The 23,526-nt window shown below is 42.4% G+C and overlaps 2 protein-coding genes and 1 long non-coding RNA gene across 7 annotated transcripts; 2 read left to right on the top strand and 1 right to left on the bottom strand.

Annotated features, from left to right (window-relative positions):
• Positions 1-269: 269 nt before the first annotated feature.
• On the top strand, positions 270-7,209 carry sfrp1b (secreted frizzled-related protein 1b). The gene is made up of 3 exons (XM_077019825.1): positions 270-984; positions 1,782-1,862; positions 5,406-7,209. Exons 1-3 carry the CDS (start codon positions 492-494, stop codon positions 5,729-5,731), a joined length of 900 nt encoding a protein of 299 aa, XP_076875940.1. The 5' UTR covers positions 270-491; the 3' UTR covers positions 5,732-7,209.
• LOC143525647 (uncharacterized) lies at positions 6,721-10,106 on the bottom strand. Of its 2 annotated transcripts, XR_013133711.1 has the most exons (4): positions 10,036-10,079; positions 9,409-9,497; positions 9,146-9,316; positions 6,721-8,306 (listed from the first exon to the last, which is right to left on the bottom strand). It is a non-coding gene; the product is annotated as an uncharacterized LOC143525647 (long non-coding RNA). The 2 variants fall into 2 exon arrangements; XR_013133712.1 differs by lacking the exon at positions 9,409-9,497 and having other exon boundaries at positions 10,036-10,106.
• zmat4b (zinc finger, matrin-type 4b) lies at positions 9,927-23,526 on the top strand. 4 transcript variants are annotated; one of them, XR_013133709.1, is made up of 8 exons: positions 9,927-10,101; positions 10,539-10,650; positions 14,322-14,452; positions 17,481-17,570; positions 19,814-19,961; positions 20,107-20,349; positions 21,614-22,234; positions 23,385-23,434. XR_013133709.1 is itself a non-coding variant. In XM_077019828.1 (8 exons), the coding sequence occupies exons 3-8, from the start codon at positions 14,351-14,353 to the stop codon at positions 23,422-23,424; spliced, it is 720 nt and encodes a 239-aa protein (XP_076875943.1). In that variant the 5' UTR covers positions 9,927-10,101; positions 10,539-10,650; positions 14,322-14,350; the 3' UTR covers positions 23,425-23,526. The 4 variants fall into 4 exon arrangements, 3 of the variants coding, with proteins under 3 accessions (XP_076875943.1, XP_076875942.1, XP_076875941.1); XM_077019828.1 differs by having other exon boundaries at positions 22,138-22,234; positions 23,385-23,526; XM_077019827.1 differs by having other exon boundaries at positions 20,110-20,349; positions 21,614-23,526.

Raw genomic sequence — 23,526 nt, 5'->3', positions numbered from 1 at the left:
AAATCAGTTTTAGCTGGCTATATACCGTAAACTGTCTAAGAATATGGTGTTCAAAATGTTTTCAGGAGAAAGACGTTAGTATGAATGTACGATCAATAGAGTATAGTTTCTGAATACACATTTTTTGTATTATTCTCGGTCCCCTTGGCAACACGGTTTTTGTTCTGAGATAATGTTTTATGCAACTCAAAATCTTTTCCGTACCCTGCCAAGAGCTGAAGGAGAAGGATACCGAAAGAAAAAAAATGATTGGGCAATTTTGAAATTGAGCAATTCGGTCACACTGTGCCAAGCTTAAACGCGCGCGCAGTTGCCTTACCATTGGTCGCTTTTTTCCCCCTTCACGCGGCGAAACTGTGAGCTTCAGCGGGGTGTTTAATACTTAGGAGATCGCGAGAAAGATATCGCCGAAGCTTATCCGTTATTTTTCTTAAACAAAGAGGTTGCTCCAGTTGCCATCTCGTAGCCTGTTATAATTTCCAAGGCGTGCCATGAGGATCATTTGGCCACAGAAGCTGATATGGTTTGCTCTGGTCTCCGCTGTGCCTTTACTTGAGGCTGCGGAGTACGAGTATTTCAGTTGGAGGGATACAGGACATGTTTATGGTAAAAGTCCACAGTGTGTACCTATTCCAGAGGACCTGCGACTATGTTACAGTGTGGGCTACAACCAAATGCTGCTGCCAAATTTATTGGATCACGAGACTATGGCAGAGGTAAGGCAGCAGGCTGGCAGCTGGGTTCCGCTGGTCCACAAGGGCTGTCACGCGGGCACACAAGTGTTCCTGTGCTCGCTCTTTGCCCCGGTGTGTCTGGACAGGCCGATATACCCTTGTCGGTGGCTCTGTGAATCTGTTCGAGACAGTTGCACTCCACTCATGGAGGCATTCGGGTTCCCTTGGCCAGACATGCTTAACTGTAACAAGTTTCCAGTGAAGGACTTGTGTATCGCCATGAACGTCACGGATGAACCCGAACGCTCAGGTGCGTACCATGTGTGCAGGTAATCTTGTGTCCCCATGGTCAGTCAATTAATAAAGTTGAGTATTACACACTCAACAATATCAGGACAATGAGACTCTATGGGCTATTTTAAGTTAGTCACTGTTTTAAAATAAATGCCGGGATAGATGTAACCTTTTCTATCCCGGCATTTATTTTATAGTAAAAAATAAATAAATACATTGTTGTTAAAATTAGGCAAGTTCACTTAATAATTCGTCTAAAAATGCAAAAATTTGACGGTGTCTGAATCACAGAGCACGTGGGGTTTCAGCATGACATCAAAAATGTTGGTGGAAAATTTTGACTTCGCGTGGCCCTCTGCATGCTCGCTAATCCTGAAAGACCCTTTCAAGAGACATTTATTAATTTAGCCTGAATCTAATAAAACATTTGTAGACCTTATTGAAAATGCAGCGTGCTTGTGATTTGTTTTAATGCAGCACATTTATAGACTTTGGTTTTTGTTTTGTTATTAAGTGGTCCTTCTAAGGTAGGATAAAAAGAATAGACTAAATGTTTCTTTACGGAAATTAGCTCATTTATTTACTTTTATAGACGACTTCATCTGTTCAGCTGATGTAATGTCATATTCATATCAAGTTCTTTACTGACATGTGAGATAACCATTAGACTAAGTTCAAGAAACGTGTACAGGGGGGATTGTAGGTACAGAGGTATTTATTTCTGCTTTGAGATCTGCAAAGAAGGTTGTATCATGCTGGTTCTTCGGTAAATGTATGCATGTGTGAGGATATGTCTGACCTTCTGACCTCCAGACTACACTCCAACATGTCCTGTGTGTGACAGTGAGATGAGCACTGAGGTCATTCTGGAGCGAATGTGTGCCAGTGAGTTTGGTAAGGGAACGCCTTCATACCATTGTCTGACATCATGCACAACTGTTAAACACATTCAATACTAAATCTAAAAAGTTAATGCTGACATGTGTTTTATAAATCTGTAGTTCCTATTAATAAAGATCTTAATGTTCTTAAGTTCTTAAAGGGTACCTGCTGGAGTATGGAAGTGTACATATTTAACCACTGAAAGAACTGCTTGATTCCTGGGCAGATTTTTAATGCTCTCTGCAGTCCAAAGACTCGTGCCAACATTAACAACGATAACACTTCTGCTATATCGAACTACTAACACAGCAGAGGAGGGGACGACACAGTCATACACCCACACATATAGGTACATGTGTACATACACAATTATGCGCACATACATAATTATGCGCACATACTCTTACACAAACACAAGACATACTTGCATGCACACATACACAAAGTCACATACATACACACATGTACACACAGGCACAGAAACATACATTCAAATGCATGGTCATGCATTCACACACACACACACACACACACACACACACACACACACACACACACACTGTCCGTTTTGCCCTGTGACAACGATGTAGGTTTTAGTGTCAGAGTTCCTGAATTTCAGCTTTACTAAAGGAAGGCTCATACCTTTTGGCTTGACGTTCGTAGGACCATTGCCATATCTAGGAGAACCATTCCTTGTGTATTTGCAGAATCTGTATGACTGTGATGTCTAAAACACATTTAGACTTAGTTTACACATTAGTTTATCACAACCCTAAAGACCTCCAGAACTGGATCTTCTGACGATCTTCTTTTTCAACTGTGACAAGTAAAATGCACGATATGCAAAGTGAGCATTTAATGGTTAATACAGCTGGTATTTGTGTGCCAGGAACAGCTAAAAGCTGTTTCGGATTATGAGGGAATAGATGTTGTATGACATAAGAAACACTTCCAGCATGTGGATCTGGATGTTGTCACTTCCTCCGACTGCAGGGTACTTAGAGTACTGGATGCTTCCTTCAGTATATAGCAATGACTGAAACGAATCAATGTGATTATTAAGTAAAATCACCTTTAACTTCAATTGAAATTGTACTCAGTAATAAAACTAGTAAATATAGAACTACATTTCTCACATGAGGGATGTAATAATTGCTTTACATGGCCAGTGTGCTGATGTGAAGAAGCGTATAGAGTATCAATTGAAGAGTTAGTCAGCAAAATGTTCATCATTTCGAATCCCCTTCAGTTCTCTTGCTAATGGAAACTGTTTGAACTGATTCAACTCTACGCCAGTGTAATGCCTTCAAAACATCAACAGTCTTGCCTGTCCTTTCCGATACTGTCATTTCAATACCTGCACCTCACCAAGTTTGCTGCATACACATTTGGTTTCAATAATAATATTGTTCACAATTCATATTTTTCTGAAAACATAAACGTCTGCACACTTTTGAAGCTTCTATGAAAACGTGCCCTTCCCAGGAAGGGTGGGGCGTGCGTGAATCAGACATGTCATACTTCAACGTGTGTGTGTTTAGGGAGAATAAACACACAGGACTGTGTAGCACCGCTGTTTACTTTTGAGTTAGCCCCTTTTTTTGTTCTTTTGGTGCCAGTGGTTTGGGTAAATGCAACCCAAGTGGCTGACGTTAAGAGTCGGTTTTTGTTTTGTTTTTTTTTTCCCTCACTCATGTATTTATTTTTCAAATAGATTAAGGTGGTCTCCCCTGTTGTCAGAGAAGGACATGGTCACAGTGTCCTACACTGCAGACTATTTGATTTAAACCAGAAATTTAAGTAACCCCCCCCCCCCCCCCAAAAAAAAAAAAAAAACCCAAAAAACAAAACAAAACAAAAAAAAAAAACCAAACAAAACAAACCACAAAAGGAACCACAGCCCTCACAACACTTCCAGTAACTAAGAAACAGAAATTTGGGGTGGAGCTTAACTGTTTCTTTAAGGTTCTGAGATGCTGTCACTGTCAGGAAGCTTGAGTATGGTTGCTGATAGCAACAATTTCATGGGACCTTCTACAGCGAGCCATGAAGCTTAGACCCAGGGGGACTTTTCTTTCTTTCGTTCAGCCAATCACTTTCTTGGCTTGTTAACAGGGCAACTTTTCAGAACTGTTTGTAAGTCTGTACAGACTTTTGTCCATATATAAATGTTCTGAACAGTGGTGTGTTGCTACTGTCTGTTCTGAGGGAGAAAGGCGCTTAAACAAAGCAACAAAAATCCCAGTATCATCAGTTCATCAGATGTGCTTTTCTTGCACATTCATCATAGGTGTTTAACGGCATAACCCAATACTGAAGTGAGCTCTGGGATGAGGATGGAGCTGCTCATGGTGTGATTTCTGTTGTCTGTTAATAATCAATCATGAAATGTTACTATATAGCTTATAGGCTTATGGCAGCTAAAGCCCAAACAGATATTGGGAGGAAAAAATGATGTTAAAAAAAATTACATACATACATAAATCATGCATCTTAACACTCCATGGTTTTCCCATCATAATAGATCATAATCGTGATGACAGGATAGCAGATGACAGTCATTAATGCTGAGATGTAACTCAAGGGAACGGAAAAATCTGGCAACCCATGAACTGATGTCCTGCGGTTTGAGGCTTAGTGACTTTAAGGTTATTCACAAACACACATTTCCATATCAGCTCCAGGATATAGAGAGCAGCATTCAGACCACACCGCAGGCTCAGGCAGACCGATGTGACCGTCCTCCTGCCCACAGGTGCGGCCACCACGGCGTACTCCTGTGCGACTAGCCATGCCTGGGCAGTGGCACATTGGAAAATGTTGTGATTACTGGGGCACCTCAGAACTGCACCCAGTTCATGTTGGGCAACTTAAAGCATGCTTTTCTGTTGTGTTTGCACCAGGAGAGAGAAATGCTGTGCTGGTTATATTTCTCAGCTTGGTTCAAAATTTGACGCATGTCCAAGAATATTTTTCTCGGAATGCCTTCTTAATAGTGGAATATGTTACATCACACAGCGATAAGTGCAGTTCATTTATCGGAGGGCAGCATCTGCTAGGAATAAAGTAGAAGAGATGGCAAAAACATGAAACATTCATCACAGGCAGCTAGACTTCCACCATCCTGAGCCAACCCAGCACTGATTGTGAAATTCTCTTTTAATTGTTTTATGCAAATATAGTATTTTGAAAGGCTTTCAATTAAATATTGTATGTTATCTTTTTAATGATAGATTTTATAACTCGTTAAATATGTGTTTTTTGTATTTTTCTCTTGAATTTCTTTCATATCAATTTTTATATAAAAAATTCATATTTAGTAGATTTTTAGGACTGTTTTGGATTCTGCTCTTTACAAAGGACCGTATATACAATGCAGTTATATATTCAAATTAAAGAACAAAAAACACAACACCAGACTTAAGGATCCATTGGGAAACTATGCAATTAAAAAAAGTACAAAAACAAATTACAATTCAATCATTTCAGTTCCGAATGACTGTGTTTTGATGTAGAAATTTATTTATTATTATTATCATCATTTTGACATTTTAGCTATCAAGACAAAAATAAAGGAAGCACGAAAAGACAACAGTGACAGGAAGGTGGTTCTGCATAAGCGGAAGAAGCCGCTGAGGCTGGGAACCCTGAAGAGGGAGGACCTGAAGAAGCTGGTGCTGTACGTGAAGAATGGAGCCAACTGTCTGTGCCAGGCACTGGAACACCTGCAGGACAACTACCTCATCATGGGCCGCAAAACAGGGAAGCGTTACCTGCTGACGGGCATTCACAAGTGGGACAAGTCCAGCAAGGAGTTCAAAAAGGCTGTTAAGAAACTGAAATCCCACAAATGTCCTGCCTACGAAGCGGTGTTTAAATGAGACGTGTGTATTCTAAAATACTGCTTTGAATTGTACACTGCTTCGACATCACTATATCTAACCTCGTTTTTTGTTTTACATTGTAGTAAAGTTTGTCCACAATCCATTCATACGAGAAAATATCCATTCTAAAAACTATTAATTCTTCTGAACATTATTGCTCTGTTTCTCAAACATTTTTAAAACGTTCATTCACCCATAACAATTAAAATCTGTGAAAATTTAAAAACTCGAGAGCGATGGAAATTTGATTTGAAATGTATTTCAGTCAACTGCCTTTATGTATTGCTTCCACAGCCACACATCTGGAGGAGAAACTATGAATATGCTACTATGATTCTGCTGCTCTGTGTTTGAATTAATGGCCATTGTATACTCCAGCATTAGGATCAGGATTTATCTCAGTTTTTAGGTGTGTTAGTCCCAGAGGTCTCAGCATAATGTCTCCAGTTCAAAACATGAGCTAGTCATTTTGTAACTATTTATTGGCGTTCACTTCACGTTGAATGGGTTTGCATCAGTGTTAAGGCAACATTAAAGTGCTTCCATCTGGGACATGAAGCGATCGTGCAGATGAGCATGGCTGGATCACTGAGGGATCGGGATGAGCTGGGATTTGTAGCGCTGCAGTGTGCAAGTGAGCATCCAGACTGCCCGTTCATCTTGGCGACAGACACCGGGAATGTTTGTTTTGGATGTGGAAGGGCGAGAGAAAGGACGGAAAGATCCCGTCTGACGCACCTGCTGAAAGCCAGGAGATCTGGGCCTAACCCACCCCCCCTCTGCACCAGCCCAGCATGGATATATTTTACCTGGTGTGTGGATAGCAGAGAATGTTGGCAATGGTGTGCTGGATCTTCAGGCCATAAAGCAGTGTGATTAATTGTCGAGGAAGGAATTCATCATTTGGAACCAGCAGAAGCTGATCGTTTTTTGCCTTTCACATTTAGATTGGTGTGAAGGTGGAACACCTAACTTTTCCTGAGATGACATGACTGAGAATACAGCTCCTCAGTATTGATGTAGGATAAAACTTCAACCTACACTGAGATACGCAGCAGTTTCATTGAAGAAAACCATTTGAGTTTGGAACCATTATTCAATTTGAGTTTGAGGTAAAATCCCTAAAACATACTGGGTTTAAGGTACAAGTTACTGTAATGAAAACATGAAGGAAAACACTTGAATTGAAAATCGAATCAGTATATTGTGATTCTCTAAGCGTGTTTCACTTGTTTTCACTCAATTATTTATGTGAAGCAATAGCTACAATGAAGACGTCATCCTTTTGTTTTGTCAGTATGTTACGAGTTAGTCAGAGTTGGGCTTATCTCCAGACCGTGCCACAACAAGCCAAACATGCCATTCTGCTCGCGAGATCACAGCTAGGACTGCGCAGGCATACACAGAGCTTGACTGACCAAATTTTATTAACGCAAGTCACCAAAACCATCAAAATAAAACTGAATTCAATTCTTGCTGCTGTGTTTTGTGCTTAATCTTCTTGATGCTGCTTTCCCGAACTCCCGTGGTGTGAGGCGCACGCAGCCCGAGTAAGGCCTGCTGGTCCAGAAAGCCTCTTGGACTATGTGAGTGATCACGTATTTTGCTTGGCACTGGTCTTGTTTATGGTTGCAGATTCAGGAAATGTGCATGTAGATAGCATCAAAAAGGAGAGGCCAGACTCTCCTGGGATGGCTGGTGAGCTGGATTACCCCTGAAACTGGGCTGAACTAAATGCATAGGTTATGCCTCACTGTGTCAATATAACCGTCTATTTATCTCTCCAATTATGTTATTTCAAATGACAAACAGCTTTTTGCAGTGCTGATGTGTAACTGGCCATATAACGGTAATTGCAACCAAACACCTCATATAGATGAGCCATAAAAAAGTATGAATGAGTAAATAAATAAATTAATCCATGACTTATGAATATATGAATACATGACTCTATGTAAGCCTGAACCTAATGTGGGGCCCAACTGGGTCTTTATTGGAGACCCAGTAGCAGTTCATGAAGCTCCTGTATGAATGGGAAGACGTGTGGCTGCAGTGGTTGAGGTTGACCTACGCAGAACACAAGCATCGTTAAACACCTCCTGTGCTGGAGGAGGGGAGAGGGAGAATTTTAATGACCTTGATTAACCTCTCTGTGAGGTAGGAGCAGTCCTGCCATAAATGCCGGAAAAGATGGCTCACACAGCTAGCGTCTCACGCATACAACGTCTCACGCATACAACGTCTCACGCAACCAGCATGTCACGCAACCAGCATCTCAAGCATCGAGCATGTCACGCAAAAAAGCATCTCATGCAAACAGCACATCAAGTGACCGGCTCTTCATGCAGCCTGCTCATCTTGAGTAGGGAGGCAGCGGACGATGAGAAGCCATGGTGGATCTGGTGTGGAGGTACGGGGTAATTTGGCTGCCCAGATATCAGCGTGTTAGTCCTGCTAGTGCGGACTGTGAAGCACTTCCAACACTCCTCGACAGCATTGGTGTGATTCGCTCCCATCTGCAAGAGCTCTGCTGCTCTGCTCTATAATGACTGTTTGTACTATATGCACAATCCTGCTTACACACACACACACACACACACACACACACACACACACACAGGCACACATGCACAGCTTGAAACTCAAGTGGGTGGGAGTCCAGGAATGTTGCATGACAAACACAGCTATGAGAGCATAAAGAGTTTAGAACAATCCAAACCACAGAGATGGCATCATGCAGCCGGGCCTATATGTGCCCCTAAACCAGACGTGTCCAGCTGGAATTATGCAAATTCCTGAGTGTCCCTGAACACTGGCATGTACAAAATATGGTCATCCTAAAATAAAATAACTGAATTTATACGGTCATTCATTCTTTCATCTCATTGTACAGCTGAGGCTGTTTGCCCACATAACTAAAGTTAACCCACCAAGGCTCAGAGTTAATGTTGAAACGTTAAATATATGAGGATATATCGAATGGATATACCTTTTATACACCTATTATGCTCTATTGTGCTCTAATAAATTCATTCAAATTTCAACCAACTTTGATATTAGATTTTTTTGAAGTGACTATATTTTGATGTCAGCTTTGCACACTCTTGGTGTTCTGTTAACCAGCTTCATGAATCAGCACCTAAGATGCTTTTCCATCAGTCTTGAAGACATTCTCACATATGCAGAGCGCAGTGAGGAACTAAAGTTTGCTGAAGATGCATTTAAAATCATATATGTATATTCACCTAATATGAATGAACAATGAGGGGCTAATTCCTTAAGCCCACATAGTAAAGTGCTGAATTAAACACCAGAGTGGTTGAAACAAACGGGAATGAAAGAAACACTCAACAGAGTTAATGTGACACCATACTGACTGAATGCACAGTGCAAGACTTTGTCAGTTTGTACCTCATCACGATGGAGGGGTCTGGGTCAGATGGCCGATGAATCGAGCATCTGGCAGAGAGACGTGCCACAGACATGCCACAGACGTGCCACAGACGTGCCACAGACGTGCGACTGTGGTGGGGTGAAGGATGAGCTCCTGAAGGACTTCAGTGTGCAGCAGACCAGCCTGAGCTGCAGAATTGTGGGAAATGACTGATTACCTTTCATAACTTCAAACTCATTATTTTGCAATTGCATCTGCTCTTTTGACACAAATGACTCACGTAAGGCATTATTGATGCATTTACAGTAATGTGCTTGCTGGAATTCCCCTCTAGTTTTCATTTTCTAGCTTTCTGGCATTTTCAAGTCTCTGATGGCAAAAAGAAAATCATCTTCCTTTAATTCTCAAGTCAGTTCATCGAGTGTGAAGGAAAATAGGGAAGAGAAATCCTCATTTTGGAATTTATGCTAAGTTATAATGATTTATGGTAACTGTAGTTTCTGCAACAGGTACATATTTTCCCCAAATGTACTTCGAGGGTTGTTATATGTAAATCTAGATTACTTCAGCAATAATGTACAAGAGTATTATATTAAAAAAAACATCTGGCTGTCAGAAATAAAACCTCATATATCGCACGTCTTAAAACTCATATGCAGTCAGCAATTCTTGCAGTAAGACCTATTGATCACCAGAGGGCACTCCACGAGTCGGGTCGGGCACCTGAGAACTAAACCGTATGCAGTCAAGCCCATAAAATGAAGAAAACGAAAGCTGACCGTGCAGTAATGTTGCTGTGTCTGTGTCAGCACTTCGCCAGACCTCTGCTACAATACTGCACTGAAAGAGGAGACGAGAAGCACTGTGAAGCTTCTACATTCCTGCATTGAGACAGAAGCAGACCTACCGGACACGCCAATGACACGTGTGCACGTTACAGCGGGGAAGGGGACGTCATCTCACCGGCTTTGGGGTCTGTCTGAAAAGATTAGAGGTCACAGAGGTCATTCGCGTACAGAGGTCACTTTAAGCGTGGAAAGACACGTAATTGACCTAGTAAATTTTTTTTTAAAATCAAATATAAATTATCACTCACACAAACACACACACACACACACACACAGTCCTAACATATAAATAAACCACTTCTCAGTAATAATTAGAATTTATTACAAATTAAGATAAACTTCCGAATAAACTGAAATGAATATTCTAAATAAAGCATGCATACAACTATATTATTTAAAGGCATCAGATTTGCAGACTTGTTGGCTGTAGACTTATTTTGTTACGCTATCGTGTTTACATTCACAAATAATGCGACTTGCTTGTAGAAATTGATCCGAAGAAGATCACACTAATAATTTCATTACGTTCTCATTGATTTTTATGTCCATCGCAACCAATCAGCGTCGCGCGGTGTAGAGAGCGTCTGTTGTGCGGACTGCGCGGGTTCATTCTTTAACAACAGCTGACGGCGTCCACGAAACCCTCCTAGAAGGGCTACTGTTCTACAGTGCGGGTAAGCTCATCATGAAATGCTTGTTGCCTGATCGACCTCCTAGACAGTGCTTAGTACAAAGTAAAGTGTTTAAATAACCAAATATTATGAGGGGTAGAAAGAACCATAACGCGATTCTTATGTTATTTCAACAAGTTCTGTTTAACATCCTTGTGGCTTTGCATCATAATGTGAAATTGTATATTGAGATGTAGTGACTACTGTAGTCTATTAACACTACCGTAAGTCTGTAAGCGTAATGCTCAGTAGTCACGAAAACTCAGATCTTTTTAAAGCTTTTTGCTCAGGTAACATACATACGTGCTGTATATGTAATCAACAAATTTCACCCCTGGAACCTTTCGTGGACTAATTACTTATGGGTCTATAACAATGTATTTGCAATTTTCACAATGTGCTTAAAAAGTTTACAAAGTATTTAAAGATAGAAAACAGAGAAATATTAATAATAAAACCCTAACAAATCTTAATGAATTAAAAAAAAGAAAGAACAAACCATAAAATTGTCAAATAAAGACAAAGTTTAGCTGCCTTTAAATAAATAAAATTGTAAAACAATATGAACAAAAACAACCGTGCAGTAAAACAAAATATACATATTGGGATTCTTTTTAAAAAGCAATTCTAAATTTGTCAGTAACTGTGATTTTCAAGGACAGAATTGAACAGTAATTAAGCTAAAAGTGTTTTAGGGATGACCAGCAAGTTGCTTCATTAGGGGAGAGATGGAGTAACAGATGAACAAGGCACACACACACACACACACACACACACACACACACACACACACACACACACACACATATATATATAAATAAAAAAAATATATATATATATATATAAATATATATAAAATATATATATATATATATTGGTAGTGATGATGAGGAGGTTTGAGACACTGTGTAATGCCATGCTAGCATACAGAATTACCCCCTTGGGGTACTTAGCAACATAAGTACCAAGTGCAATATAGAACTTAAATAAGATCTGAACTAAACAACAACGTGTGCAGCTGGCCAGGTAGAGTCTCATGAGCAGCTGCAGTGGAACGGTAGAGAACTAAGACAAGTTACCCATATTTCCCTTAACCACCAAAATGCTAATTAAGTGTTTTTCAAAACTGTTTTTCAGATTTAGCAACAAATATTAAATGATGAATCTTTTCTCTACATTGGAGGTTATTAGCAGAAAATGAAAGTGCTGCTTGTTAGTAGCGAGTGACTACAGCCTTCTTTCATCTCTCCAGTCTCTCTTATAAACTCCATTCAGACCTAGATAATGGAAATCGCATCTCTTTTAACTCCATTGCAGAGGGGAATCAATACATACCTCTTGGGCATTGTGTGAGGTAGGTAATCACGTTTTAAAGGAAGCCTTCATGGCCACAAACACCCCTCGGCTAGACTGACTTCTCAAATCAGACAGAAGAGAGAGGAGAGAAGGAGAAAGAGGGCAAAGGGAGAGAGGAGAGCACCAGGGAGCTGAGAGAAAAGAGAGAGACAGGAGGGAGAGAGAGAGAGAGGGCTCAGAGAGAGGTGAAAGAGAGGTTGCAGCTTCCCACATCTTCCCATTCCTCAAACACAACTGGAATCACATCCACATCACCCCGTTCCTCAATCACACCCACATCACCCCATTCCTAAATCACACCCACAATCATGCCCACATCACCCCGTTCCTCAATCACACCCATATCACCCCATTCCTCAAACACATCCACATCACCCCATTCCTCAATCACACCCACAATCACGCCCATATCACCCCGTTCCTCAAACACACCCACAATTACACCCACATCACCCCATTCTTCAATCAGACCAATAATCACACCCACATCACCCTGTTCCTCAATCATGCCAACATCACCCCATTGCTCAATCACACCCACAGTCACACCCACATCAACCATTTCCTCAGTCACAACCACATCAGCCTGTTCCTCAAGCACACCCACAATCTCACCCACATCACCCTGTTCCTCAGTCATAACACACCCACAATCTCACCCACATCACCCTGTTCCTCAGTCATAACACACCCACAGTCTCTCCCACATCACCCTGTTCCTCAATTACACCCACATCACCCTGTTTCTCAGTTACATCCACATCACCCTGTTCCTCAATCACACTTACGTCTCTCCATTATATGTACTGTCAGTCTGGGACTAACAGGAGCAATTCTGCACATTCGTTTCTCATTTTTGTAAATCTCTTTTGGAATCTCAGTTTACCTTGCTTGAGACTTTCATGTACAGACATCATATCCAAACTAAGCACAGTCCAGGTTCTCCAGGTGCATCTTATACAGTGATCTTACAAAACGCTCTACACATCTTAGAGTTGATTTTCGGAGAGCTTTGGAAAACAATCCTTCTGCTTTGGAACATGAAATACAACAGCTTTCTGTCATTTCTCAAATTTCTGTTTACTTTGTCTTTAAATCCAACATGGTTCCCATGCTCAGAGAATTAATGCCTCCCCCAAGAATTCTCACCAAATAGCTCTGAAGGAACAAGAGTGCAGCAAAGCAGCAAAAATATTTAATTTGGCAAAAACACAGTGTGTACAGATATATCTTTATTTCTAAAATGTTTTCCATATTCTTGCTGTAACCATGTGGTACCCTTCTGACACACATATGGTGTTTTTAACGCCTGCCATGTCTTTTTTAATATTTGCTCAATAACTCCTGACCGATTTCTTCTCTGGGTGGATGCTTATCCTATCTGCCTGCCTATGTCACAGTAATACCCCTCATTCACCAGCGTCTGTCTGGGTTTCGTTTCTTTGTTCCACCTGTGCCATGTACTTTTACTTTGTTTTAGTTTCCATGCTCCTCCCTGTTTCCACTCCCTTGTTATGCACTTCACCTGTGACTAGCATCTTGTCCCCAGCGTCTCCTATCAGTTGTGCCAAGGTGTCCGTCTCCCACTTGTTCCTCGATACTTGAAATACAAATTCAATTTATCCTTTGTCATGTTGTTTGACCCATTAATTGTTTTTCTAGCTGTCTTGAAGACCTACGTCTGGTGTAATGTGCATGTTTATGATGGGTCCTCCTTTGAAGAGTACTCCCAACACTGAGGCTCGTGGTTTGCTCTTTATTACCTATAGCTCACCTGGTACCACTACTGGTAACTAACACCAAGGCCATGGGTTTGCTCCCCAAGGAGCACACATACTGTCATACTGATAAATATGTCACAGTGGATAATAGTGTCTTCCAAATTCTGTAATTGTAAAACCTAGTTCTTATATGTATGTATCTGGGTGAACTGTTTATAATGATAAACGCTGGCATCACTGCTGTCTAATGGAGTCTAATGGCTGAAAAAGAGACTCAAACAGAACTAATTTCTGAATAAAACACTCACAGACGAAGTGAGAGCCCTTCTCCTCATTCGCAGCCAATAATGTTTCATCACCACTTGCTGAATTCTTGTTATGGCCAAACCACTTCTAGGCTGTTTTCATCACTTTAGGGAACCAGTATGAGCAACTTGAGAGGATTACGCCAAATTAAATGTACAGTATTTGAAGTGACAGGAGTTTTAAGTGTTAGCTAAACTAACCTAAATGTATTTTGTACACCTGCACTTTTTTCCAGAGTGTGTCCTCGTGGATTGTCAGCAGCGTTGTTTTTTTTTTTTTTTGTGCTTTTAGTTCTGTGCTTGTCCTGATTGTCCTGCAAGATGAAGTCAACGGAGACAGATCCGTCTCTCTTCACTGCCGCCTACTGTCGAGTGTGCAGTGCCCAGCTGATCTCCGAGTCACAGAGGGTGGCGCATTATAAGGTAGGCCAGGCTCAGCTGTGCTCTCCCTCAAGCCCATTACTGAAAGCTTATAGATGCTCTAAGACTTGCATGAGCTGTTGTGAATGAGGGCAAATATTAAGGCCAAGAAGTCGTGTTCTATATTATTTCTTTTTTAACTCTCTGGGGTCCAGAGTTATTCTTTGGCCCCTGTCAAGGGGTGGGATATATTAGGCAGCAAGTGAAGAGTCAGAGGTGGAAGTTGATGTGAAAAAAAGTGTAAGAATCTGAGAGACTTTGACAAGGACTGTGTGGTCAGACACTGGTTAGAGTACAATAAAACCTACAGTAGACACCTGCAATGGACACCTACAATGGACACCTGCAATGGACACCTACAATGGACATGTGAGTATTGGAACTGGACCGTGGAACAGCAGGAGAAGGTGGACTGGTCTGATGAATCTTCACTTTTACATCATGTAGATGGTGAAGAGATGGTACCAAGATATTCTACTGGAAGAATACAAGGAGACAGTGTGATGCTATGAGACAGTGGATATGGAGACAGTGTGATGCTCTGAGTAATGTTGAATAGTGAATAGTGAATAGTGGCAGTTTGAGGGCTGTCTTTGAAAGCCTTCATAGTGTATCTGCTACTGCACTTCAGTGATGACTGTTACCACCATTCAAGACCTGTTGGCCTTTTGACAAAATTGAGCTGCTTCTTACTGTGAATGCTGCGTTAGCTATAGGGTTGGTGGAGTCAGGTGGAAGAACAATGCTGGGCCTCAACCAACAATATGGACAGGGAAGAGTTTCCCCAACACAGTGGAACATGGTGGAACAGTGAAACACAGTGAAACACAGTGAAACAGTGGAACATGGTGGAAAACATTTCAATGTGAGTTCAAATTCCCCTGGTCCCCCTATAGACTGGGTGTTCTGATTTAAACACCTTTTTTTTTATTCCCTTTGTATTTCCTATTACCCATGCCAGGGTCAAACATTCCCTAATTATTTCTTAAATAATTCACGTGTCTGGCACTCAGACCAATGTGAAGTCAAACATTTACATAGTAAAGACCATCCGCTGCCTCCAAATAATATACTTTCTGTTTATATAGTGCTGCTTCCCCTGCTGGGCAATGCTTAACATAACATGAGGTCTCTCATGTCTCTGTAGCTATAGGTCTGCAGTCTCTGACCTGAAAGGAAACCTCATCAAACACCTGGTGCTGGTTTAAATGGTCATCATAACCACAGAAGGGCTTGTAATCAGCAATGAAGAGCAGTGAGAAAGCCCAAGTTATTACGCTTTTCAGCTCATTAGAGATGAAAACGCTGTTCTACCACACAGCTCCTTTAACTTCAGTTGTTTTCTAAACTGGCCACATTTTCACTGTAGCCCTTTTGATTATAGACTCACATGGAAATGCAATGTGGAATAGAGGTTGGAAAAAAAGTGTTTTAACATGATTTCAACTGGAAATCTGGATAACATTATGGTTTGTCCATATTCCAGCTAGTAAACAAGGAATCAAAACCAGATCCTATTGTTCAAACAGTGCAGCTTTCACATAGAGATATGTGAGCTCTGTTTGTCTGCCACTCAGACCAGCTGAAATGAGAGTTGAATTCAAAGATCAACCCAATTCATAGCAAAAGTACCAGACATGTAAATAGCAATTTTTGCTCTTTAGGGAATAGAATAACTCAGTGAGTTTGTGTAGGTTTCAGTCCTGCACAGTCTCAACAACAAAGAGATCAGGTGGGCTGGGCCTGTTAGGGACGTGAGGAGCTGTGGGTGGGGCCTGTCTCAGGACCACAGAGAGAGGAGGGTGGGGCATGTGTCACAGACACAGAGACAGCCAATGGGGGTGGGGCAGAGATAGCGAGAGCTTGTGGGAGGGGCCTGTCAGAGGTACAGCAAGAGCTGGGGATGAGGCCCACATAAAATGAACAAAATAGCAAATTGCTTTTAATATAATCTATTATTAAATATTACATATAGCATTATGTAAGTCTTATATTTTAACATTAGATATTATATATTTTTTTATTGCAGAATTGTAGACATATTGGTAAACTTTGCAATATATGGTTACAGCTGGTCTGCAATTTCCCCAGGGATCAATTAAAGTTCTGTCGAATCTAATCCACTTAAATTCTCTTTTTAGACCAAATGAATACAGGAAAAGTGGTCTTGAAGCTGACAGCACAGAAGAAAATAGATTTACTCCAGAGCTCATTAGTGAGGAACAGACGGAATGGAGACAGACAGGCAGACACACAGAGTCGAGACAGAGTGATAGATCACGAGCGATCAGGAGCTCCCAACACAGCGTGAAGCTTGTGAAGCAGGCTGTGGTTGACGTCTGATGTCTGCCGCACAGAGGAGAGATGTGGGAATTATTACAATGAAAAGAAAAACAAGGGAAAACTGAATTAGTAGAGACAAACCACAGACGGACCTCAGGAGAGCCCTGTGGAGACTCACATGAGGAGTCTGGTAGATGTTATGGATGTCTAACCCTTTTCCTATTTCCCATGAGCTCTAGCTGATCAGGCAAGACTAGCATCATGCTGCACTGCCTTGCTGTGCAGCGCCAGGTTCGGGTACACTGGGGTCATGGTACACTGGGGTCATGGTACACTGGGGTCACAGTAGAGTGCATGTGGGTTTCTGCGGAGCAGGGCTTGGTGTTAGCTCACACAAGCGCTCACTTACTGAGATGTAATCTTTGGTTGTGCAGAGTTCTTCACTTCAGAAGATGCAGTAAAAAAAAGGACTTGCATGCCTATCTGACTTCTGTCTGAATGAGAGCTCCTCATCTGTCTGAACGAGAGCTCCTCATCTGTCTGAACGAGAGCTCCTCATCTGTCTGCTCTGCGCTGTTCGACGTAAACACCCTGCTGTCCTGCAAGGCAGCGATGGCCTCTGACTTTCTTTTAACTCGGACGGAAATTCTCCTGTACATATTGCTTTTGTGTTGAATGAAACCAAAGTTCACAAAACCTGCTTGTCATGTCCTTCCTCTCCATCCTGTCTCTTCCCAACGTCCCTCAGAGCCGCAAACATGCCAACAGGGTCCGACACTACTACATGCTGCACCCCGCAGACGGAGGGTGTCCGGTCAAGAAGCTCCGTGCAGATAACGTGAGTCAGACCATACGAACAAATACACAGGCAGATAAGTAAATAAATCTACACCAACATAAGAAACTTCAGTAAGAATGTAATGACTTCTAGCCCAGGGTGATGTCCACCACATCCTAACTGATCCTGGTGTTTCACTCTGTACAAGTGTCAACCATCTCTCCTACTTCACTGCTGCTGTGTAAACGACCCCCCAGGAGGGTTAGTGTCATGTCTACTACTGCCAGCATTGCATTCTGCTCTCAGTCAACTCTCCACACTGCTGGCTGACGTCGACCTACAGCATCCTTGAAGAATTTCTGTTCAGTTCCAACAGCCAGAACTCCACTGAGGGAGGATTCCTCAGGAGTCTCTGGGAGGAATGAGGACAGCTCTCAGACCCAGAGTCAACATTGTCATCGCTCTTTCCTGATCATCCCCACAAAACTCCATGTCATCTCTACACAACTCTGTATCATTAGATGTGACACACCGCTGGGTTGTAAACTGCTGAGTGTGCATGTAGGCTGATGTAGCACCGGACGTGTTTTAGTCCAAAGCTAAGCTGCCTGCTTTGGGGAGCGTCTGTCATGGCAGTAGTGCTGTAGCCACTGGGAGGTGTGTAGACATCACTACAGGAGCTCCACTCTGGAGCTCCACACGGATGAGAGGAAACTAGAGGAGTGCTGACGGCTTCCTCCCCTTTTTCTCTTCATCTCTTGTTTCTTGGCAACAGAACATGTGAAGGTGTAATCTCCTCCCTGCTTTGCATGAAGCAGCTCCGGCCCTACCATACTAACACACACGCTGACACACTCACGCACCCTGATACATTCACACACACACACACACACACACACACACACACACACACACACACACACACACACACACACACAGTAATGCATTCACACACACTGACACATTAACATGCAGTGACACACACACATGCTAATGCATCCACACATGCTGACACTCATATGCACTGACACACACGATGAAACACTTGCACTGACACGCTCACACACGCTGACACACTCACATGCTATGATGCATTCACATATGCTAACACACACAATGAAACATCTACCAATGCATTCACAAATGTTGACATGCACACGCTGACACACTCACTTGTACTAACACACTCACACACACGCTAACACACACGCATGCTGACACATTCACACACACTGGCACACTCACAGGCGCTGACACACTCACTGCAGGCCAGGTGGAAAGTGTTGGCTGTGCACTAGGGAATCTTGCCACGGAGAGCTGTGAATGTTGCTGGCTTGATCTTCAGTTAAACACAACAAACAAAAACCTCACACTAAAATCCCATTTGGTGTTAAACAGCATTTTCTTTAATTTTCTTGTTCCTGAAATATCTGTCATTGTCCGAGTTATTCCTCAGTTTATAGATGGGCACTTGTACAATTCTGAGATGGTTCTCTCATCCTGAGACCCAGAGACTCTGCCCAGCGTAGTTGGTTGGTTTGGTCACAGCACTGAAAACAGACCCTGCATGCATGTGTGTATGTTGAATAAATGTGTGTGTGTTTGTGTATGCATGTGTGTCTCCACTACTGTGTTCACTTCACTGGTCTCCTGCAGCTCCATGTATCAGCGTTAAATCTGATAATTGTCTACAAAGCCAAAATGTTCCTGCTCTGTCCTGCTGGATGTCAGTAATCAACCCCTCATCTGTATTTGAGTGGTCAAAACCCCATCTGTTGTTGAGTGATCAACCCCCCATCTATATTTGAGTGATCAAAACCCCATCTGTTGTTGAGTGATCAACCCCCCATCTATATTTGAGTGGTCAAATCTGTTGTTGAGTCTTTTGAGACATTTGAGCTTCCTATATGGGCCAGCTTGAGCCATCATCCTCCCAGATTCATTCAACACTCCAGTCTTTGTACCCAGTTGTTGGAATGAAGTCTCACAGGCTGTCCAAACAGCAGGGTCCCTATTTCTGTTCAAACGTTGGCTGAAGACTCATCTGTCTGAATGTAACCTAATCATGCACTTTGACATTTTAGCTTGAACTGTCTTGAATAGTAATAGCAAATTGTAAACTGCATTAGACTGGATTATATCTGTAAATTTAGGGTGCACTGACTCTTGTATCTGGGAATATCTTGGACTACTTGTCTGAGTAGTTGACTAAGCACTGTACTGTCTCTAGTTTAAGTGCCATAAACTAAATTGAATTGTTTGTGTATACGTTTGTGTGAATTGTTGTTTATGTGTGTGTGCAGGATGGAGACGTGGACCAGAACAAGTGCTGTGTGCTGTGTAACATGTTCTTCACCTCTGCTGTGGTGGCACAGTCTCATTACCAGGGCAAGATCCACGCCAAGAGACTGAAACTGCTGCTGGGAGAGTCGCCTGCCAACGCTGCCAAGGGTAAGAAGGAGGAGTCAAGGGATGGGAGGGGTGTGGCTCTCTGCAGGACAGGAACTGCGTGTCTTCAGGTCTGGGACTGAGTCTTTACAGGCCACCACTCCTGTCATCTGCATGTATCTCTGTGTGTCATCTTCTCTCTGCACAGTAGAGACTTCAGGTGGTCTGGAGCAGGTGGTGTCCGCAGCAGCCCCAGGGCAGCCAGGAAACCCGGGGCAGCCAGGAAGCCCGGGGCAGCTGTGCCATCGCTACTGCCCCGTGTGCAGGGCCTGCTTCAATCACCCAGGCATGGCACTGCAGCACTACAGCGGCAAGAAGCACAGGAGGAACACAGCACACGCACACCTGCTGGCCCAGCTGGGGGAGAGTCTGGGCCCAAGGCACACTCAAGGTATGCTGTAGGAGCTGGAAGAGTGTGTGTGTGTGTGTGTGTGTGTGTGTGTGTGTGTGTGTGTGTGTGTGTGAGTGTGTGTGTGTGTGTGTGTGTGTGTGTGTGTGTGTGTGTGTGTGTGTGTGTGTGTGTGTGTGTGTGTGAGAGGGAGGGAGGGAGAGGGACAGAGTGATTACTAATCATGATTTTTACACAACAATAACTCATATAACTTTAATCTGTCAATGGCCAAGTTCCTCATTGCCAAATGTAAACAACGCTTGTTTATATTGTACTAACGGACTTTGTCTTAAATTACACCTGCACTCCATCAAGCTGCACCAACACTCTCCTCTTTCAGATCATAAACCCTTCCAGCTTTTCTGCAGACTTGCCATCAAGTCTGGATTAGCCAAGAGTCTACAGTAAACATTAAGGGAAGAGGCCTGTGTAATGGTCTCACACAGCAGAATTTTAGGTGAATGATCCGCACCAGCAGAAGTGCCTGATTCTGGACCCACTGGTGTGTTTGACCGACCCTAACTGGCTCCGCCCCAGATGGAGTGTCAGCAGTGTATCCATATTATGCAGAAGCCACCTGCTTGTTACTCACTGTCTTCAGTGCAGATTTGCACTTCATTAACGAGCTCAGTTATTCAGCTACCAGTTAACGAACCTTCCCAGTGTGCAATTAGCAACAGGTAATTAATCCTTCATCATTAAGGGAGGCCAGGCGCACGCTTGCTCTGCACTGCAGACGTTATGAAGACCAAAGTACTTCAGCCGAAAAAATAAAATCAACCGAAAGATTTTACAGCCTTTGTAGCAGACTGGAGTGTTTGGCAACACACTGCTGGACAGAGGGGCGTTTTAATAAATACCCTGAAAATGCCTTGAAAATGCACTGCGCCCCATCATGACTCTGGCTCAGAAATGTGACTCATATCTGCAGTTTTTGTCAGGGGTCCGAGAGCTGCTCCTCTGTAGCGCGTGGAAGTTTCTCTTCCATGTATGCTGCCATACCTTCACTACTCAGATCACTCTGGTGAATCCTGTGTCTCCTTCCTCATTAGCCACTTGTGGTGATGCCTTACACACTAGAGCTGACAGCACCTGCTGGGTGAACTTTGGCGTCATCATAGACGCTGAATGTTTAAAAAGTGTAGTGGGAGAAGGTTGAGTTGTGGGAGGATGTTTTGCAGTTCTCTGAGGTGGTCTAATGATTGTAATCATTCTGGTCTAGTGATGGGCGATGGAGTGATAATACTGAGTCTTTGATTCACAGAGCTGCAGAGGAGAGCAATGTTTCCTGTTCTGCACCGATGGCTAGTGTGGCTGTCTGTGGGTGTGGCTGTCTGTGGGTGTGGCTGTCTGTGGGTGTCAGGAGACACTAAGGAAAAGGAAGAATCTTTCCAAACTTACGTCTGTAACCAATCACATTATACAGATTTAACTACATCATATTAGCATATAGCAGATGATATCACATACCTGCTCTTATTAACTAATAAACATACCACACTATTGCACAGCATTTATAAGAGGTGGTTGGTTTGTGAACTTAAAGGTTGATGGTTGATTTGGTTTATTTATTTTGGTATAATTTAATCTGCACTATAATATTTGGCTAGGCACAATGCTAAATGCATGTATTAACTTTGTGAAAGATTCTAAGGGGTGGGTGATGTTCTAAACCAGATATGTCTGGAAAGTCAGAACCTTGTCAGGAAAGGTTCATGTTTTATCTTTGCTTTGTGTGGATATGTGTGTGTGTGCGTGTGTGGATACGTGTGTGTGTGTGTGTGTCAGGGCCGAAGCAGAACCGTACGTGTGAGGTTTGCAGTATAACTCTTAATTCTGTTGCTCAGTACCACGCACATCTGCATGGATCCAAACACAAGAACAAGTAAGTGTAAACCATACACACGTTCACACTTTATCTCTCTCTCTCTCTTTCTCTCTCTCTCTCTCACACACACACACACACACACACACACACAGTTCAACAGGAAGAGGGGATGAGAGGGGACAGAGCCCAGGATTGGCCATGTCCAGGGCATTTAGGGCCACTCCCCTAGTCTGAAGACACCACTTCCCACAGTCCAGCAGTGCCACAGACATTCTGGCACCCGCTCAAAATTCCCCATAATTCTGCCAAGCCCAGCAGGGTGGTGTTTCCAAACGTCTCCGCAGTGTGCAGTAATAATCAGGGATGGATTATTGAACAGACTGCAGGGGTCCTGATTGGACATGTTAACACATATTAACAAGCAGGTCATTATTTTCTTAGTTTTTGATGTTATTAAACATGCTAGCAATTTGCTAAATGCTTCTCATGAGGTGAAAATATGGGGAATCACTTCAAACTCTATTATCTATTATCAGATTTAATATCAAATGTGTTATCAGGACTTGCATGTCCACATGTAACATAATGTATATGGAACAAGGTGAGTCCAGATGTCAGAATGTAACAGCAGCAGCATTGGTAGGTAATGCAACAACGGGGAGGAACTGTTTACTCTTTCACAGGTTTTACATTAGTGTTTAGAAATGGAGGATTTTTACCTAACATTCTAGCGTACCCCTGTTTAAGAAGAGCAGTTTAAATGGTGGAATTTACTGAAGCGTTTTCCTAAGCTCATGTACATTTGCTAATTTGATTGGTGTTGATTATCACACATATCTCATGTAATGACCTTAGAGAGATGCGGCATCACCATCTGGTGTAAAGGTGTTCCTCAGGGGTGTATTTGAAGACCTGATGAGGTTTGATCCGTTATGATCTGCTTAAGCCTCCACCCTGGACTCATTATCACAGTGTCAATACCAAAGGCCCGTGTTAGACCCATGAAGCATTCACACTCATCTGCTTTGAGAGGACCACAGCTCATCAGTGAATGCAATCCTACAACCTGCACAGATTAATAACCCATTTGTTTTAGCAGTTTGGTATATCTGGGATATCAGTTTGTCTGAGGACCTTTTGTAAATGGGTTTTAAACCTAAAAATGTTAAAATTGTTAAATAATAGTTAAAAAAATTCTCTCTTACAGTTTGAAAAATGACCAGATGACACAGAGGAGTACAGAATGAGTTCTCATGTGAATGCTCCACACATATTACTACTGGACGGTGATAACGTAACATACAATACACTGAATATTCTGGGTTTGTTTCTACGAGAAAGGTCTGTTA

Source organism: Brachyhypopomus gauderio, chromosome 10 (genome assembly GCF_052324685.1).
Source record: "Brachyhypopomus gauderio isolate BG-103 chromosome 10, BGAUD_0.2, whole genome shotgun sequence".
NCBI classification, from domain to species: domain Eukaryota; kingdom Metazoa; phylum Chordata; class Actinopteri; order Gymnotiformes; family Hypopomidae; genus Brachyhypopomus; species Brachyhypopomus gauderio.
This window is presented reverse-complemented; position numbering and strand designations above follow the sequence as displayed.